Source organism: Hypanus sabinus, chromosome 6 (assembly GCF_030144855.1).
Source record: "Hypanus sabinus isolate sHypSab1 chromosome 6, sHypSab1.hap1, whole genome shotgun sequence".
NCBI lineage: Eukaryota > Metazoa > Chordata > Chondrichthyes > Myliobatiformes > Dasyatidae > Hypanus > Hypanus sabinus.
Genome location: NC_082711.1, coordinates 112269293 through 112287277, shown reverse-complemented (window position 1 = coordinate 112287277; position 17985 = coordinate 112269293). Strand labels below are relative to the sequence as shown.

At 43.9% G+C, this 17985-nt stretch overlaps 1 protein-coding gene across 2 annotated transcripts in view; it reads left to right on the top strand.

The window, feature by feature from the left end:
- LOC132395759 (transcription factor ETV7-like) overlaps nt 1–17985 on the top strand; it is a 98958-nt gene that overhangs the window by 4930 nt on the left and 76043 nt on the right. The window contains exons 2-3 of one of the 2 annotated variants that reach the window (XM_059972752.1): nt 1870–2016; nt 7699–7807. Coding sequence is in view for 1 of the 2 variants with exons in the window: in XM_059972751.1 (XP_059828734.1) it covers nt 7699–7807 (109 nt within the window). In the remaining variant the exon portion in view is untranslated. The remainder of the gene's footprint in view (nt 1–1869; nt 2017–7698; nt 7808–17985) is intronic. The other variant, XM_059972751.1, reaches the window with a different exon arrangement.

Below are 17985 nucleotides of genomic sequence, written 5' to 3'. Positions count from 1 at the left end.
TGGAACGTACACTCGGTACCTCCTGTAACTGATGGAACGTACACTCAGTACCACCTGTAACTGATGGAACGTACACTCAGTACCTCCTTTAATTAATGGAACGTACTCTCGGTATCTCCTGTAACTGATGGAACGTACACTCAGTACTGCCTGTAACTGATGGAACGTACACTCTGTACCTCCTGTAACTCATGGAACGTACACTCGGTATCTCCTGTAACTGATGGAACGTACACTCGGTACCTCCTGTAACTGATGGAACGTACACTCAGTACCGCCTGTAACTGATGGAACGTACACTCGGTACATCCTGTAATTAATGGAAGGTACACTCGGTACCTCCTGTAACTGATGGAACGTACTCTCGGTACCGCCTGTAACTGATGGAACGTACACTCGGTACCTCCTGTAATTGATGGAACGTACTCTCGGTACCTCCTGTAACTGATGGAATGTACTCTCGGTACCTCCTGTAACTGATGGAACGTACACTCGGTACCGCCTGTAACTGATGGAACGTACACTCGGTACCTCCTGTAACTGATGGAACGTACTCTCAGTACCTCCTGTAATTGATGGAACGTACTCTCGGTACCTCCTGTAACTGATGGAACGTACACTCGGTACCGCCTGTAACTGATGGAACGTACACTCGGTACCTCCTGTAACTGATGGAATGTACTCTCGGTACCGCCTGTAACTGATGGAACGTACTCTCGGTACCTCCTGTAACTGATGGAATGTACTCTCGGTACCTCCTGTAATTCATGGAACGTACTCTCGGTACCTCCTGTAATTAATGGAACGTACACTCGGTACCTCCTGTAACTGATGGAACGTACACTCAGTACCGCCTGTAACTGATGGAACGTACACTCGGTACCTCCTGTAACTGATGGAACGTACACTCGGTACCTCCTGTAACTGATGGAATGTACACTCGGTACCGCCTGTAACTGATGGAACGTACTCTCGGTACCTCCTGTAACTGATGGAACGTACTCTCGGTACCTCCTGTAACTGATGGAACGTACACTCGGTACCGCCTGTAACTGATGGAACGTACACTCGGTACCTCCTGTAATTAATGGAACGTACACTCAGTACCTCCTGTAACTGATGGAACGTACACTCGGTACCGCCTGTAACTGATGGAACGTACACTCAGTACCTCCTGTAACTGATGGAACGTACACTCGGTACCTCCTGTAATTAATGGAACGTACACTCAGTACCTCCTGTAACTGATGGAACGTACACTCGGTACCGCCTGTAACTGATGGAACGTACACTCGGTACCTCCTGTAATTAATGGAACGTACTCTCGGTATCTCCTGTAATTAATGGAACATACACTCGGTACCTCCTGTAACTGATGGAACGTACACTCAGTACCGCCTGTAACTGATGGAACGTACACTCGGTACCTCCTGTAACTGATGGAACCTACACTCGGTACCGCCTGTAACTGATGGAACGTACACTCGGTATCTCCTGTAACTGATGGAACGTACACTCGGTACTGCCTGTAACTGATGGAACGTACTCTCGGTATCTCCTGTAACTGATGGAATGTACACTCAGTACCGCCTGTAACTGATGGAACGTACACTCGGTATCTCCTGTAACTGATGAAACATGCACTCAGTTGCCATTACCTCCTGTTCTTAATAAAACACTCAGTGTATCTCTTGTACTTAATAAAGTTCTTCATAGTTTTCTGCTGCTTTAAGTTTCAACATGTGTGTTCAGAGATGCTCTTCTGCACACCACCATTGTAATGTATGGTTATTTGAGTCACTGTCAGCTTGAACCAGTGTGGCCATTCTCCTCTGACCGCTCTCATCACCAAAGCCTTTTCATCCACAGAACTGCCGCTCACTGGATGCTTTTTGTTGTTCACACCATTCTCAGTAAACTCCAGAGTGTGTTCTGCATGAAAATCCCAGAAGACTGGCAGTTTCTGAGAATACTCAAACCACTCCATCTGGCACCGACAATCATTTCGCGGTCAAGGTCAGTTATGTCACATTTCTTTCCCATTCTGCTGTTTGGCCTGAATCTTTTGACCATGCTTTCCTGCACTGAGTTGCTGCCACACAATTGGCTAATTAGATATCTGCATTAATGAGCAGATGAGCAGGTGTACACTGAGTGTAGCATGAATGCGACACCGTTCCTGTGGGCTGTACAGTTGGGTCCTCAGTGTCTCTGAGAGTTCCTGTACACCACTTGTTGGATGTGTCATTAAATGGAACAGATGACACAAAAATTTGAGGTGTGGCACATCATGAAGAGGAAAGAGATTGGAGAATCGTAAGTTTGTTGTGCGGCTCCTTGCATCTACTCCTCAAGGATCAGAAATAACCTTGTGGTTCAGTTCTGTACTCCTGCACTGGCTCCACACTCCGAGGTTTCCTCCACATTCCCAGATCTGTCAGTCATTGCGTTGGAGTGGGCTGTGCTGCTGTGCCATGTTGGATCCTGGAGTTGGCCCATCCTCCTCATGGCCAAATGCAGTAACACTTATTGCTTTTGTTTCCTTCCTACATCCCAAAGGAGTTACTGCTCTTGGGTGTCTTTGGCTGCTGTTACTTCTAGTCCGTGAGCCAGTAGGGCTGGTCGGTACCGCCTGAGGGGAATAATGCTCAAAGTGATTTTTGGCAAGATAGACATCTCTAGAGTTTGGAAATATGTGATAGCATTGCACCAGTGGTAGCTTTATGTGTGCTGTCATGCATTTTATAACACTACCATAAAATAAGCATTTCTGAAAAGTGGCCAATATAAAGTACAACATATATATTAAACCTAGTTGTATTTTGTTATCAGTGATCCCTCAGCATTGAAATTAGTCACAATGATAGCTGATTTCAAGCACTTTTCATCAAATGTTGTTATAAAATTCTACACTGAAAATTATGTCATTGGTGGCACTCACATTACAGTGCCCAATTCCGGTAGAGTGAATCATTTCATTTTTAGAAAAACAGTTGTCTGTTGTTTATTTTGGAAGTCAATAAAAACCCTAGGACACATATAATCATATGGATTTGTAGACATTTTATTCAGGAATTCAAATAAGTCATCACTTTTCGTATATATTCCATATTAACATCAGTACAGCAGAAAATATTACCCCCGCCCCAAAAGTAAAATACCTCATTTGGAGAGATTTCTGGAGTTTTATCAATGTCATGATATTTTCCATATTGTTGTATCAAATCAAAACAATCTTAAGCTTTTGTCATAGCATATAGAATTACAGTACAATAATTCAAATGTGGGGTTCCACATGGCCATAACCTAGGCCCCATTTGGTTGTAAAATGAATATATTTAATCAAAGACTGCTTTCCATACTTTCATAACCTATTAATAATCATGATAATTTTCCAAGTCTTCCACATCTTCATCTGAACTTTCCACACTCTCTGAGGTGGATGCCTGGTTCTCACAGTCTGCCAGTCTACACGTGTCAGTACACCTGAGGCCATTTGCAACACACACACATCTTGGGAATGAACATTTTTTTGGACAGTTACAGGCCGGTAGATCCAGGATGGCATCGGGTGCTGGCTGGCCTTCCATCCAGTGCACCACCAACCGTTCAGCTTCCTCTTCTCTCTCCATCTTCCATCCTCTGCCAACAGGGCTTGGCACTCGTGGGCCCTTCTCCAAACATCTTCTCCATATACCAGCCTGGCTCACTGTGCATGTTTTGTTAAGCAGTCCTTGAATGGTGGGAGTTGATGACTTTTGATTTCACCTTTTTTGGCACAGAAAAGGTGATACCTGAGCTCATTGACCTTGGAGGTCGATGCTTTTGGGGCATACAGGAGACATGAAAATGCCTCCAGTTTGTCCATCAGTTCTGAGGAGAGGTCCAACTCTAAGAATGTGTTTGAGTTTCCCTGTTGCTGGTCAGCAGTTTTAGATCTCTTGTCTTCCCTTTGCCTGCAAAAGGGCTTACAATGTCACATCCTGTACATGCATACGTTTCATTAGTTACAGAATTATTCCCTCCATTTAGGCCCCCAAACAGTCCTTCCAGGTGAGGCAACATTTCACCTGTGAATCTGCTGGGGATGTCTAATGTGGCCAGTGCTCCTGATGTAGCCACCTCTGCATTGGTGAGACCCTTTCAATTGGGGGAAAACGCTGCTGACCACCTCTGCAACTGGTAGTATTTCCCACTGGCCAACCATTGTAATTCGAATCCCCACTCCTGTTCTGACGTTGGTTCGTGGCCTCTCTCAGGTGGGGGAAGCAGCACCTCGTAGGGTAGCCTCCAACCTGAAAGCATGAACATCAATTTCTATAGCTTCTGGTAATTCTCCCCCTTCCCTTTCTATTCTCCACTTTGGCTCCCCTCTTACCTCCTTCTAATCTCCTCATCTGCCTATTACTTCCCCTAGTATCCTTCCTCCTTCTCCCATGGTCCTATCCTCTATCAAATTCCTTCTTCCTCAGCCCTTTACCTCTTCCACCTATCACCTCCCAGCTTCTTACTTCACCCATCCCCATCCACCTATCATCTCCCAGCTTCTTACTTCACCCATCCCCATCCACCTATCACCTCCTAGCTTCTTATTTCACCCATCCCCATCCACCTGTCTTCCAGCTTGTCCTTCTTTCCCTCTCCCCACCTCCTTATTCTGGCATCTTCCCCCTTCCTTTCCGGTCCTGAAGAAGGGTCGCAGCCCAAAACGTTAATGTAGATTCAGTTCCATAGATGCTGCCTGACCTGTTGAATTCCTCCAGCATTTTGTGAGTGTTGCTCAGCATGGTGCACTTACTTATTGTGCATTAACTAATATCTGTATGTTAACCTGTATATTAATTTATATCGGGCTGACGCAATCTATCTCTGCATTGACGTTAATGGAGGGAAGGCAGCTTATTGGCTTTCTACAGGTTTGAGCAATATCAGGAATATGAAAAGACTTCTGAGAAGCATACTTACAGGGCTGGTTTTGCACACTGTTGTGAAATATCTTTCTGGAAAGTTATGGCCTTGAGGTAGGAATAAGTGAGATTTCAGGATTTGCAATACCGTAAGCACAAGAGATTTTGCAGGTGCTGGGAGTATTCAGGAAAACACAAAAAAAATAGGCTGGAGAAACTCAACTGACCAGGCAGCATCCATGAAGGGAGAATAAACAATCAGCATTTTGGGCCGAGGCCCTTCATCAGGACTGGAAAGGGGGAAGAGGCCAAAATAAGAAGGTGGGTGGGAGTGGGGGAAAAGGACAAGCTGGCAGGTGAGAGGAGAGACCAAATGAGGGGGGAGGCGGATGGGCAGGCAGGGGCTGGAGTAAGAAGCTAGGAGGTGATAGGTGGAAGAGGGGAAGGGCTGAGGAAGAAGGAATCTGATAGGAGAGGGGAGTGGATTGTAGGGGAAAGGGAATGAGGAGAAGAACTGGATGGATGATGGTCAAATGAGGAGGAGTGGAAAGAGGAGAGCCAGAATGGAGAATGGAAAAAGGGAGAAGGCAGGGGGGAAGAAATGACTTGGTTAGAGAAACTGATGTTCATGACATCAGGCTAGAGGCTGCCCAGAGGGAATATGAAATGTTGCTTCTCCATCCTGACTGTAGCCTCATCGTGGCAGTAGAGGAGAACTTGGAGTGAAATGTTGGATTGGGAATGGGAACTGGGTGGCCACCGGGAGATCTCGCATTTTGCGGTGGATGGAGCAAAGGTGATCGGTGAAGAGGTCCACTAGTTTATGTTGGGTCTCACGAATGTAATACCGTGTCACAATGTGATTAGCATCAGATGAGATACCATGTAAACATGAGATTCTGTGGATGCTGGCAAACCAGTCCAATAAATGCAAGATACTGGAGGAGCTCAGCAGGTCAGGCAGCTTCTGTGGAAATGAATAAACAGTCGGCATTAAAGGATTTGGGGTGCCAGGGTAGCATAGCAGTGAGTGTGATTCTATTACACCCCAGGGCGGAGGGATTTGGAGTTTAATTTTGGCGTCGTCTGTAGGGTGTTTCTACGTTATTTCCTGACCACGTGGCTTCCCTCTGGGTGCTCTGATTTCTTCCCACAGTCCGAAGACGTACTGTTGGGTAGGTTAACTGGTCATTGTAAATTGTCCTGTGATTAGGCTAGTGTTAAATAGGTGGGTTGCTGGGCTAGGAGGGCCTGTTCCTGCGCTGCATCTCTCAATAAACAAGGAATAAAGAGCCAGCATCTTTCCCCTTCCCTCCCAGTCCTGATGAAGTGTGTCGGCCTGAAACATCAACTCTTTATTCCTCTCGATAGTTGCTGCCTGATCTGCTGAGTTTCTCTGGCATTCTGTGTGTGTTATTCTAAGGAGTTTCCAACACCTTTGGAATTTAAAGTTGTGGGGGTCAGTTATCCAACACCCATTTGGCCAATGGGCAGTCATGTGGTGTTGGTCAGACTGCCGTGGACCTTAACAAGACCAAGACAGGGTAAAACAAATGGATCTGTTTTTATGAAAGTTTACCTGCAGTTGGGAAAGATTTCTCACTCTATTCCTGGAATGTGATTTGTATCGGCAAGCCAAGCATTAATGCCTGATTTACATTCCAATTTGTTTATGACATGTACAAGTGGTGACAGGAGCTCTCAGGGACAGTGAGGACTCAGCTGTACATCCAACAGAAAGAGTGTCACATTCACCCTCCACTCAGTGGCCATTTCGTGGTGTACCGGAACTCTCAGAGGCATAGAGAACTCAGTAGTACCTCACATAGGAAGAGCTTGGCATTCATCCCACACTCAGTGGCCACATTATTAGGTACACCTGTACCCCTGCTCATTAATGCAAATATCTAATTAGCCAATCGTGTGGCAGCAACTCACTGCAGAAAAGCATGCAGACATGGTCAAAAGGTTCAGTTGTTGTTCAGACCAAACATCAGAATGGGGAGTGATGTTGACCGTGGAGTGATTGTTGGTGCCAGACAAGGTGGTCTGGGTATCTCAGAAACTACCGATCTCCTGGGACTTTGATGCACAGCAGTCTCTGAAGCTTATAGAGAATTGTGTGAAAAACAACAACAACAAAAATCCAGTGAGCACCAGTTTTATGGGTGAAAATGTCTTGTTAGTGAAAGCAGTCAGAGGAGAATGGTCAGACTGGTTCACGCTAACAGGAAGGCAACAGTAACTCCAGGAACCATGTGTTACAACAGAGGTGTGCAGTATTGCAACACCAGGCAAGGTCATTTGACTGCAAACAATTGGACTATTAATCATTACAGAATGTCTCTTTGGTGCTTCCTGACACTCCCCTCTCCCTTCCTCTTTCCCCAACCATGATTTCCCCCTTCCCACTTTCAGTCCCAAATAGACGCCCATATCAGAATCCGGTTTATCATCACTCATGCATGGCATGAAATTTGTTTTGCGGCAGAAGTTCAGTGCAATACATAAAATTACTACAGCACTGTGCAAAAGTCTTAGGTGTCATATATAAACATATGCATAAGACTTTTGCACAGTGCTGTATTTGTGGTAATATGTTGATTTTGTGCTGTGTGTATGTATATTGTTGGTACCCCATGGTCTGGAGGAATGTTCTTTCAGTATATTGTACTCTGTTTACATACAGATAACAAACTTGAAGTTGTAGAGGAGAGGTCTGTAGAACTACATTTGTTGGTGTCGTTGAACTGCAGACACTACTGTCAAATCTGGGCTCTTGTTTTGCCAGGAGGAGCAAGAATGCACCTTGAGGTCACCTACTTCAGCTCAGTCGCGACCTGCCCCTGCGGTCTACAGCTGCCCCCACGACTATCTCAACCACGTGCCTGGAAAACTGAGTGAGTACCACCAAGTAGGTGGAATCTTTGCTGTGTGTCTCTCTTAGAGCTGACAGTCGTGTTCTTAAACTCTGTATATTTGAACCTGATACTCTCTACTAATACCCAGTGCCATACCTGCCCCAATATTCCCTTCCCTTAACACACACAGAGCACTTTTGTGCAGTTATGGGATGTGAGCACCACCAACTTGCTCCTCAATGCTGAGCGATCTTGAACAGGTGGAGGTGAGCTGCCTCCTCAGACTTCTTGTGTAGAAGACACTTACACGGTGCTTTTGGTTTGCGGGTTCTGACATTGAGATCGGTGAAGATGAAGGGAGACACTATGGGAGTGTGTGGAAGATGTAGGAGGGAGCCATGCAGCTGATGACGTCCCTATGCATTGCTGCCTTACTTGCTAGCGCAAGTTTCACAGGTTTACCAGGTGCTCTCGGGTTAACACTGTTTGGCAGCCTGCGGAAGATGCGACTGCACCAGTCACAGGGAGGGAGTGCGTCCAAGGTGGAGGGCCCGATGCCAATCACGTGGACTGCTTCACCCCGCCTGATGTTGAGTTCTTGAGCAGCAAGCAAGTGAGGGGTACTCACTGCAGTCCTGCCTTGTAGGTCCAGAAGGTTTAAGTGGAAGTCCGAACACTTGGTATTCACCCTCTGAGCTCTTGTTATGGTTAGTTTCAGAATCAGGTGTAATTATCACTTACATCCAGAAATCTGTCATTTGCAGCAGCAGTACAGTGCAAGTTATAAAAAAATGTAAACTAGAATTTTAAATAAATAAGCAGTGCGAAAGTCAAATAAGTCTGTTTTCGTGGGTTTGTGGACCATTTAGAGACCTGATGGTGGAGGGGAAGAAGCGGTTCCTGAATTGTTGAGTGTTTGTCTGCAGGCTCCTGTACCTCTTCCCTGACAGTAGCAATCAGAAGAGGGCATCGACCTGGTTGGTGAGCGTTCTCAATGATAGATGTTGCTTTGTTGAGGAACCACCTTTTGAAGGTGTCCTCGATGCTGGGGAGGCTCGTGCCCATGATGGAGATGCCTGAGTTTACCCCTCAATTTTCTGCATTCCCAGAAATAGAGTCCTAACCTGTTTAATCTATTCTTTGATGTCAGGCCCTCCAGATCCAGCAACATCTTTGTAAATTTTTCCTGTACTCCTTCAACCTTATTTATGTCTTTTCTGTGGGTAGGTAACCAAAACTGCACACGATACTCCAAATTAGGCCTCACCAATGTCTTGTACAATGTCAATATAATATCCCATCTCCTGTCCTCAGTGTTTTGAAGGTCTATGTGCCGAAAGCTTTCTTTATGACCCTATCCACCAGTGACACCATTTTCTAAGAATTATGGACCTGTATGGCTTTGTTCTACCACACTCCTCAGTGCCCTACCGTTTACTGTGTGAGACCAGTCCTGCTTGGTTCCACTGCAGTGCAATACCTCACATTTGTCTGCATTGAATTCCATCTGCCTCATTTCAGCTGGCCAGTTTCCACTGCGAAGCAAAATAGCCTGTCCGCGACACCCACTGTCTTGGTGTCAACTGAAAATCTGCTGATCCGGTTAACCACACTATCATCCAGATTGTTGATACAGATGACAACCAACAATGGTTGCAGCAACAACCCCTGCGGCACTCCACTCGTCACAGGCTTCCAGTCAGACAGGCAATCCTCCACCACCACCCTCTGGCTTCTCCCATAAAGCCAATGTCAAAACCAATTTACTACCTCATCTTGAATGCGGAGCCACTGACCCTTCTTGACCAACTTCCCAGCCAGGATCTTGTCAATTGCCTTTCTAAAGTCCATGTAGACAACATCCACTGCCCATGTCTTCATCAACTTTCCCGGCATCTTTCTCGAGAAACTCTATAAAATAGGTTAGACACAACCTACCACACACAAAACCATCCTGATTATCCCTAATCGGTCCCTGACTATCCAAGTACTCATGTATCTGGATCCTTAGAATAACTTCCAATAACTTTCCCATTATTGATGTCAGGCTCAGTGGCTTATAATCTCCTGGTTTATTTTTAGATCCTTTCTTAAACCCAGAACAACATTAGCTACCCTCCAGTCCTCTGCTAGCTCACCTGTCACTAAGGCTGATTTAAATATCTCTGCTAAGTCCCCTGAAATTTCTGCACTTGCCTTCCACTGGGTCTGAGGGAACACCCTGTCAGGCCCTGGGGATTTTATCCACCTGATTTGCTTCAAGACAGTAAACATCTCTGTAATCTGGATGGAGTCCATGAAGTTGATACTATTTTGCCTCACTTCTACAGACTCTGTGTCCGTCTCGTGTGTATGCAAAATATGCATTTAAGGTTTCCCCCATCTCTTTTGGCTCCATGCATAGAAACCCTTTGGATTTTCCTTCATCTTGTCAGCTAAGGCACCTCGTGCCTCCCAATTGTTGTCTTAAGTGTTCCCTCGCATTCTTGTGCTCCATTTGCACTTCATTTTTTTCTAACCTGTCTATACCTGCAATGTGCCGCTTGTTGTTTCTTAACCAGGGCCTCCATATCTCTTGAAAACCAAGGTTCCCTACACCTGTTATATTTTCCTTTTATTCTGACAGGCGCATAGAAGCCTTATGCTCTCAGAATTTTACTTTGAAGGCCTCCCTCTTACTAAGTACACCTTCGTGAGAAAAGAGCTTGACCCGATCCACACTTGCCAGATCCTTTCTGATAGCATCAAATTTGGCCCTTTTCAATTTAGTATCTCAACCCACAAACCAGACATACCTTTTCTTGCATATTTACACTGAAACCAATGGCATTCTGGTCACTAGTGCAAAGCTGTCCTCTGCCTAAACTTCTGTCACCCCCCTTCTCTCATTCCCTAATAGCAGATCCAGTACCACGCACTCTCTTGTTGGGACTTCTACATACTGATTAAGGAAACTTTCCTGAACAAATTTGACAAACTCTATCCCATATATATTATTTTACAGTGTGGGAGTCCCAGTCAATAGGTTCAAAGTTAAAATTACTGACTATAAATGTTTCTTGCAACTGTCCGCAGCCACCCTACAATTTTGTTCGTCTAATTCCCTCAGACTGTTAAGTGATGTGTAATATAGCCCCATCAATGTGGTCTTAACTTTCTTATTACTCAGTTCCACTGATAATACCTCACTAGACGAGTTCTCTGGTCTGTTCTGAATGAGCACTGCGGTGACTAGTAACACCACCTTTCCTCCTTTAATCCCTCCCTCTCTGTCACGTCTAAAACAACGGGAGCCCAGAATACTGAACTACCAGTCCTGCCTCTCGATATTACAATATCGTAATTCCATTTGCTGATAATGCCCTGAGCTCATCTACCTTTTCTACATTACTTCTTGCATTGAAATCTCAGGGCACTAGTTGAACCATTCTAAACCTTTTGATTCCCCTTGTGAGTGAGTGATTGTCATACCAAGCTGTGATATGTCTAGGTAGGATACTTTCTCTGTGCATTGATTAAAAAGTAATTCTATGGCTCAGTGTGAGATTTTATTTCATTGAAGCTGAGAGAAGTTCAGTGTTGTAATGGTACCGGGCAGGATGCAGGTTGATGTCGCTCTGTGTGGTGCTGTGTAAATGTCTGTGTGTGCATAACAATGTGTATGCTGGGTGCAAACATTTACTTTCTATCACTTTCCAATTCCTACTTTCCCACCCATCACCTCCCTACTTCTTACTTCTTCCTCCCCTACCCACCTCACTCACCTAACACCTGTCAGCTCTTCCCCTCCCCCTTCCTTTCCAATCTCATTGAAGGGTCTCAACCCCAAACACCGACTGTTTATTCATCTTCATAGAAGCTGCTTGACCTGCTGAGTTCATCCAGCATTTTGTGTGTGATGCTGTGGATTTCCAGCACCTGCAGAACCTCTTGTGCTAATTGTAGGCAGACCTTTGCAATAGAGACATGTGACACCAATGCCCTTGAATGGAAAAACCTACAAAAAGTAGTGGTTACGGCCCAGTCCATCATGGAAAAGCCTCCCAAACACCGAATGCATCTACATGAAACACTGTTGCAGGAAAGCCATGTTCCTCATCGGGGATTGCCACCACCCAGGACATGCTGTGTTTACATCAGGAAGAAGGTACAGGAACCTCAGGACCCACACCACCAGATTCGGGAACCCCTGAACTATCTGGCTCTTGAACTAGAGGGGAAAAACTTCACTCGACCCATCATTGAAATGTTCCCACAAACAATGGATTTGCATTTGCACAGTTTGTTGTCTTCTGTAGTCTGTTGAATGCCCTAGTTGTGCAATCTTTTATTGATTCTGTTATGACTATTATTCTACAGATCTATTTAGTCTGCTCATAAGAAAATGAATCTCAGGGTTGTAAATGGTGACATATGTGCATTGTGATAATAAAATTTACTTTGAACTTTAAGTAAAATATTGTTCAATGGGAACATCTTGGGCTCCAAGTTCTGGGATGTGGGTGTCAGCTACCCAAGGTTGAGCGCAATGTGGATGGCTCAGTTTGGAAGGTGAAAACACCTCAGCTTGAGAGTGTGCAGGCAAAGAGTCACTGTCATAAAAAGTGTTGTTTACAGCACAGAAACAGGCTCTTTAGCCCATCTCGTCCATGCTGAACCATTTAAACATCCTACTCTCATCGACCTGCACCGGGCCCATCCCCCTGCCATCCATATACCGATCCAAACTTCTCTTAAATGTTGACATCGAACTTGCATTGACCACTTGTTCTGACAGCTCATTCCACACTCACAACCTTCTGAATGAAGATGTTTCCCCTCATGTTCCCCTTAATTCACCTTTCATCCTTAACTCATGACCTCTAGTTTTAGTCCTAACCAAACTCAGGGGAAAAACCTTGCTTTTATTTACCCTATCTATACCCCTCCTAATTTGTATACCTCTATCAAATCTCCTCTCAATCTTCTATGTTCCGAGGAATGAAGTTCTAACCTATTTAATCTTTCCTTATAACTCAGGTCATGCAGACCTGGCAACATCCTTGTAAATTTTCATTGTACTCCTTCCACCTTACTTACATCTTTCCTGTAGGTAGGTTACCAAAACTACACACAATATTCCATGTTAGGCCTCACCAATGCCTTGTACAACTTCAACATAGCATCCCATCTCCAGTACTCAATACTTTGATTTATGAAGACCAAATGTGCCAAAAGCTTTCTTTATGACCCTATCTACCTGTGACACCACTTTCAACAAATTATGAATCTATTCCATTCACTACGTGAGGCCTACCCTGCTTGGTCCTACTGAAGTGCAACACTTGCACTTGTCTAGATTAAATTCCATCTGCTATTTCTCCAGCTGGTCTAAATCCCTTTGCAAGCCATGACAGTCTTCCTCACTGTCCACTACACCCCCAGTCTTGGTGTCATTTGCAAATTTGCTGATCCAGTTTACCACATTATCGTCCAGACCATTGATATAGATGACAAACAATTACAGACCCAGCACCTCTCCATTAGTCACAGGCCTCCAGTCAGAGAGACAACCATCTACTACCACTCTCTGGCTTCTCCCACAAATCCAATGTCTAATCCGATTTACTACTTCATCTTGAATGCTGAGTGACTGAACCTTTTGGACCAAACACCCATGTGGGATATTGTCAAATGTCCTGCTAAAGTCAACGTAGACAACATCCACTGCCTTTCCTTCGTAAACTTTCCTGGTAACTTCCTTAAAAAACTCTTATGATTGGTTAGATGTGACTTATCACACATGAAGCTTTGCAGACTATTCTTAATCAGTCTGCACCTATCCAAATACTCATGTATCCGGTCCCTTAGAATTCTTCTTCCTCTTCTTCATGTGCCTTGCACATTACACGCTTGGGCGATCACGGCTCTCCATATTGAACGATCCCTCGCAGCGTCAATGATATCTCGCACACTTAGATCTGTTAGTTCTTTCACAGTGTCTATGTATGTTCTTCTTTGCCTTCCTCTTCCGCATTTCCCGGGCACACGGCCTTGTACTGTAAGGCATTCTATTTCTCCCTTTCTGATGACGCGGCCCAGGAAATTAAGTTTCCTCTCATTTAATGTTCTCATTAAAGATCTTTTTGTAAAGGCATGTTGGAGTACTGTCTCATTACTTACCCCATCTCTAGATGATATTTTCAGCATTCTTCTAAGAAACCACATTTCTGTTGCTTCTAAGTCTCTTTGGAGTTCTGGTGTTACAGTCCGTGTTTCAGAAGCATACAGCAAGACTGACCGGATGTAACATTTTAGTAGCCTAAGCCTTGTTGTCATAGAAATGTGTCTGTTGGTAAAAATGAGTTTCAGTTTCTGGAATTTAGTTTTGGCAAAGGCAATTCTTCTTTTAATTTCTACTTTACTTTTAGCATCTTGTGATATGAAGCTGCCAAGGTAATTAAAGCTGTTCTTTTGTTCAATCTCTTGGTTACCGATTTACAATTAGCAGTTGGGAGTATCCTGCTCTTTTGATATTACCATACATTTGTTTTTTTTTACAGTTGATAGTCCAAAATCTGCACTTGTTTGTACTACTTTGTCGAGGAGGATTTGTATTTAGGATGGTATCATCTGCATATCTTATATTGTTGATGTTAACACCTCCAATATTTATCCCATCTAGGTCTTCTATTTCTCTGAGAATCATTTCACTATAGATATTAAGTAATTCCAGTGAAGCAACACATTCCTGTCTAACTACTCTTTAAATTTTAGTCCAACTGCTTATATTTTCGTCTATTTTTACCGCCGCTGTTTGATTCCAATATAAATTTTGAAGCAGTTGTTGGTTCCTTCCGTCAGTGTTTAGTTTAGTGAGAATTTGAAATAATTTTTCATGTTGCACTTTGTCGATGCTTTAGTGAAATCAATAAAACAGAAAAAGACATCATTTTGATATTTAATTGCCCTTTCTGAAAGCATTCATACTATGAAAATTGTGTTCCTAGTTCCTCTATCCTCAATAAACCCATATTGCAGTTTAGAAGTTTCTGGCCTTAACTTGTTTTTAATTCGGCTCAGAATAATTCTCAACAAAATCTTTATTATGTGACTCATAAGACTGCTTGTTCTATAATTTTCACAGTCAATAGTTCCAGGAATTTTTGGCAGAGTTATAAATACTGATTTCAAGAAATCGTCAGGCAATACACCAGACTCGTATAAACAGCTCAAAAAGAATATCTATGCCCAGATCTTCTGGGGTTTGTATCATTTCCATTGACATTTCATCAGGTCCAGTGGCTTTACCATGCTTCATGCTTTTCATTACTTTAGTTATTTCTTCTTTGGTAAAAGGGGCCAGAATTAGGGTGTTTAATATGTGGGGGTTCCCCTCTATTATCTTCAAAAAGCTGCTCCATATATTGAATCCATCTCTCACATACTTTATCTGGATCTGTTAGTATGGATCCGTCTGCTGATCTTGTGCATCCTGTAGAGGGGGTTTTCTTAATTCCAGTAATTTCCTTAATTTTCTTGTGCATTTCTTTGCTGTTGTTAATATGGCCTTCTGCTTCATTGCATTTTTGATTCAGCCATTCTTCCTTTGCAATATCGCACAGTTGTCTGGTCTGTCTGTCTAGCTCTCTGTATTGCACTTCATTATTCTTCACTAACCAGATCTAGAACTTCTTGGGTTATCCACTCCTTGTTGGATTTCTTGTTCTGGGATTATCTCCTCTGCTGATTGCTGTACAGCATATTTAAGTCTGTCCCAAATAGGTGTTGTTTCATTTTCGTTGAGGTGTTCTTCTACAGCTGTTTCGAATTGTTGCCTAAGTATTCTATCATTTTAAAGTTCTCCCAATATATACTTTCTTTTTTTCCACGTATCAGTTTCTTTAATTTTGCTTTAATAGTAGCTATTACTGGATGGTGATCTGAACCACAGTCTTCTCCCGGGTAGGGTTTAGAATTTGTGATATTATTTCTAAAAGTGTTCATTGATGGTAATGAAATCTATTTGATTCCTTGTTCTATCTCCAGGGTTAATCCAAGCACACAATTCACATGGATGGTTTTTATACCAAGTATTGGTGATCTCTTGGTTGGTTCTCACATACCAATCAGTAAACCTTTCTCCATTTTCATTTTTCTCCCCTAATCCAAAAGGTCCAATGATGTTACCAACACTTTCCTGTCCAACTTTGAGTTAAAATCTCCCATGACTAGTTTTATATCCTGAGATTTACATTGCTTATAAGCACTGTCGAGATCTTCATAAAACTTGTTGATATCCTCTTCATCCACATCATTTGTTGGCACATAGGCTTGGATTATGCTAATGTTAAAGGGGTTACCCCTTAATTTAACTAAAAGCAGCCAGTCAGATATCGCCCAATATCCCATAAGACAGTTTGATACTTGTTTGTTTAAAATAATTCCAACTCCATACATATGCTGTTGACCTCCAGAATATACTATCAGAGAACTATTCTTAGTGAATTTGCCACTGTCGGTCCATCTAATTTCTGACAGGCCTCAGATACCAACTCCCAACCTTTTCATTTCATTTCATGTGTTGTCCAGCTTTCCTTTTCTGGTAAAGTGACGGATGTTCCATGCTGCTACCCTTAGCCTTTCCCTATTGCTTACAGTCTCTGGATGGCGGTCTGGTGTCCCCTGGAGCACATGGCTACCCCTACCGAGTGAGGTGTTGTTCTGTTGATGAGAATCGACCCCATTCACGCTGTTGTCTGGTTTCCTTCTTTTGTTTCTTTCCATGATTGACCAGGCAAAAATTCCAACTGTGGCTTGCCGTTGCCTTCTGCGGCCGCAGTGCTCATCTAACTAGAATACTTTCCAATAATATTCACAGTAGTGAAGTAAGACTCATCAGCCTGTAATTTCCTGCTTTCTGTTTAGAGCCTTTCTTTAATAGCAGAACAACTTTGGCGACCCTCCAATCCTGTGGTATCTCACCTGTCACTGAGGATGATCTAAATACCACTGCCAGGACTCCGGCGATTTCAACACTTGCCTCCCTCAGGTTCTGAGGCAACAGCTTGTCAAGCTCTCTGGACTGATCCACCCCAATTTGCCTTAGAACAGCAAACACCTCCCCGTCCTCAGTAATCTGTTTAGGGTCCATGTAGTTGATGCTACTTTGTCTTGCTTCTATAGACTCTCTGTCCAGCTCCTGAGTAAATACAGATGCAAAAATTCACTTAAGCTCGCTCCCATCTCTTTTGGTTCCATGCATGGGTTACCATTCTGATCTTCCAGAGGACCAGTGTTGTCCCTGACAGTCCTTTTGCTCTTAACATATCTGTAGGGTTCTCCGTCACTTTTTCTCTTAGGGAAGCTTCATGCCTTGTTTTAGCCCTCTTGATTTCTTTCTCAGACTTTGTATGAATTCTTAACAACATCTGTCTCCACTATCTGTTCTGCCACTCTGGTTCCCATCCCCCTGCAACTCAAGTTTAACCGCACCGTGCAGCACCAGTAAACCTTCCTTCCCTCTCCAGTTCAGGTACAAACCGTCCCTTCTGTACAGGTCCCGTCATTCCTGGAAGACAGCCCAGTGATCCAAAAATCTTATGACCTCCCTCCTGCACCAACTCCTTTCTACCCCTGCCATGAATTAAACTGTATGATCTTCCTATTTCTGGTCTCACTTGCACGTGGTAGGGGTAGCAATCCTGAGATCACAACCCTGGAGTTCCTGCCCTCTAATGTAGCACCTAACTCCCTGCACTCTAATGCAATTTGCAGAACCTCATCACTCTTCCTACCTATGTCATTGATACCTACATGGACCATGACCTCTGACTGTTCACCCTCCCACTTAAAATACTGAGGAGTCAATCTGAAGTGTCCCGGGTCCTGGCACAGGGGAGGCAACATACCATCAGGGAACCCAGTTTCCCGTGTCCTGCACCTTTGGTGTAACTGTCTCTCTCTGTCCTGTCTATCACCCCCCACCCCCCCAGCCTCCCGAATGATCCGGAGTTCATCCGGATCCAGCTCCAACTCCTTCACGCAGACTGTTACAAACTGCAGCTGGATGCACTTCTTGCATTTGTGGTCATCAGGGACGCTGGAGGGTTCCCTGCCTTCCCACATCCCACAAGACTATCCTGCCTGGCATATCTACTGTTCTAACTGAACATATATAAAGACGGAAGAACAATGAACTGTTGGGGAATCTCTACCTACAGCTTTTGTGCTGTCTC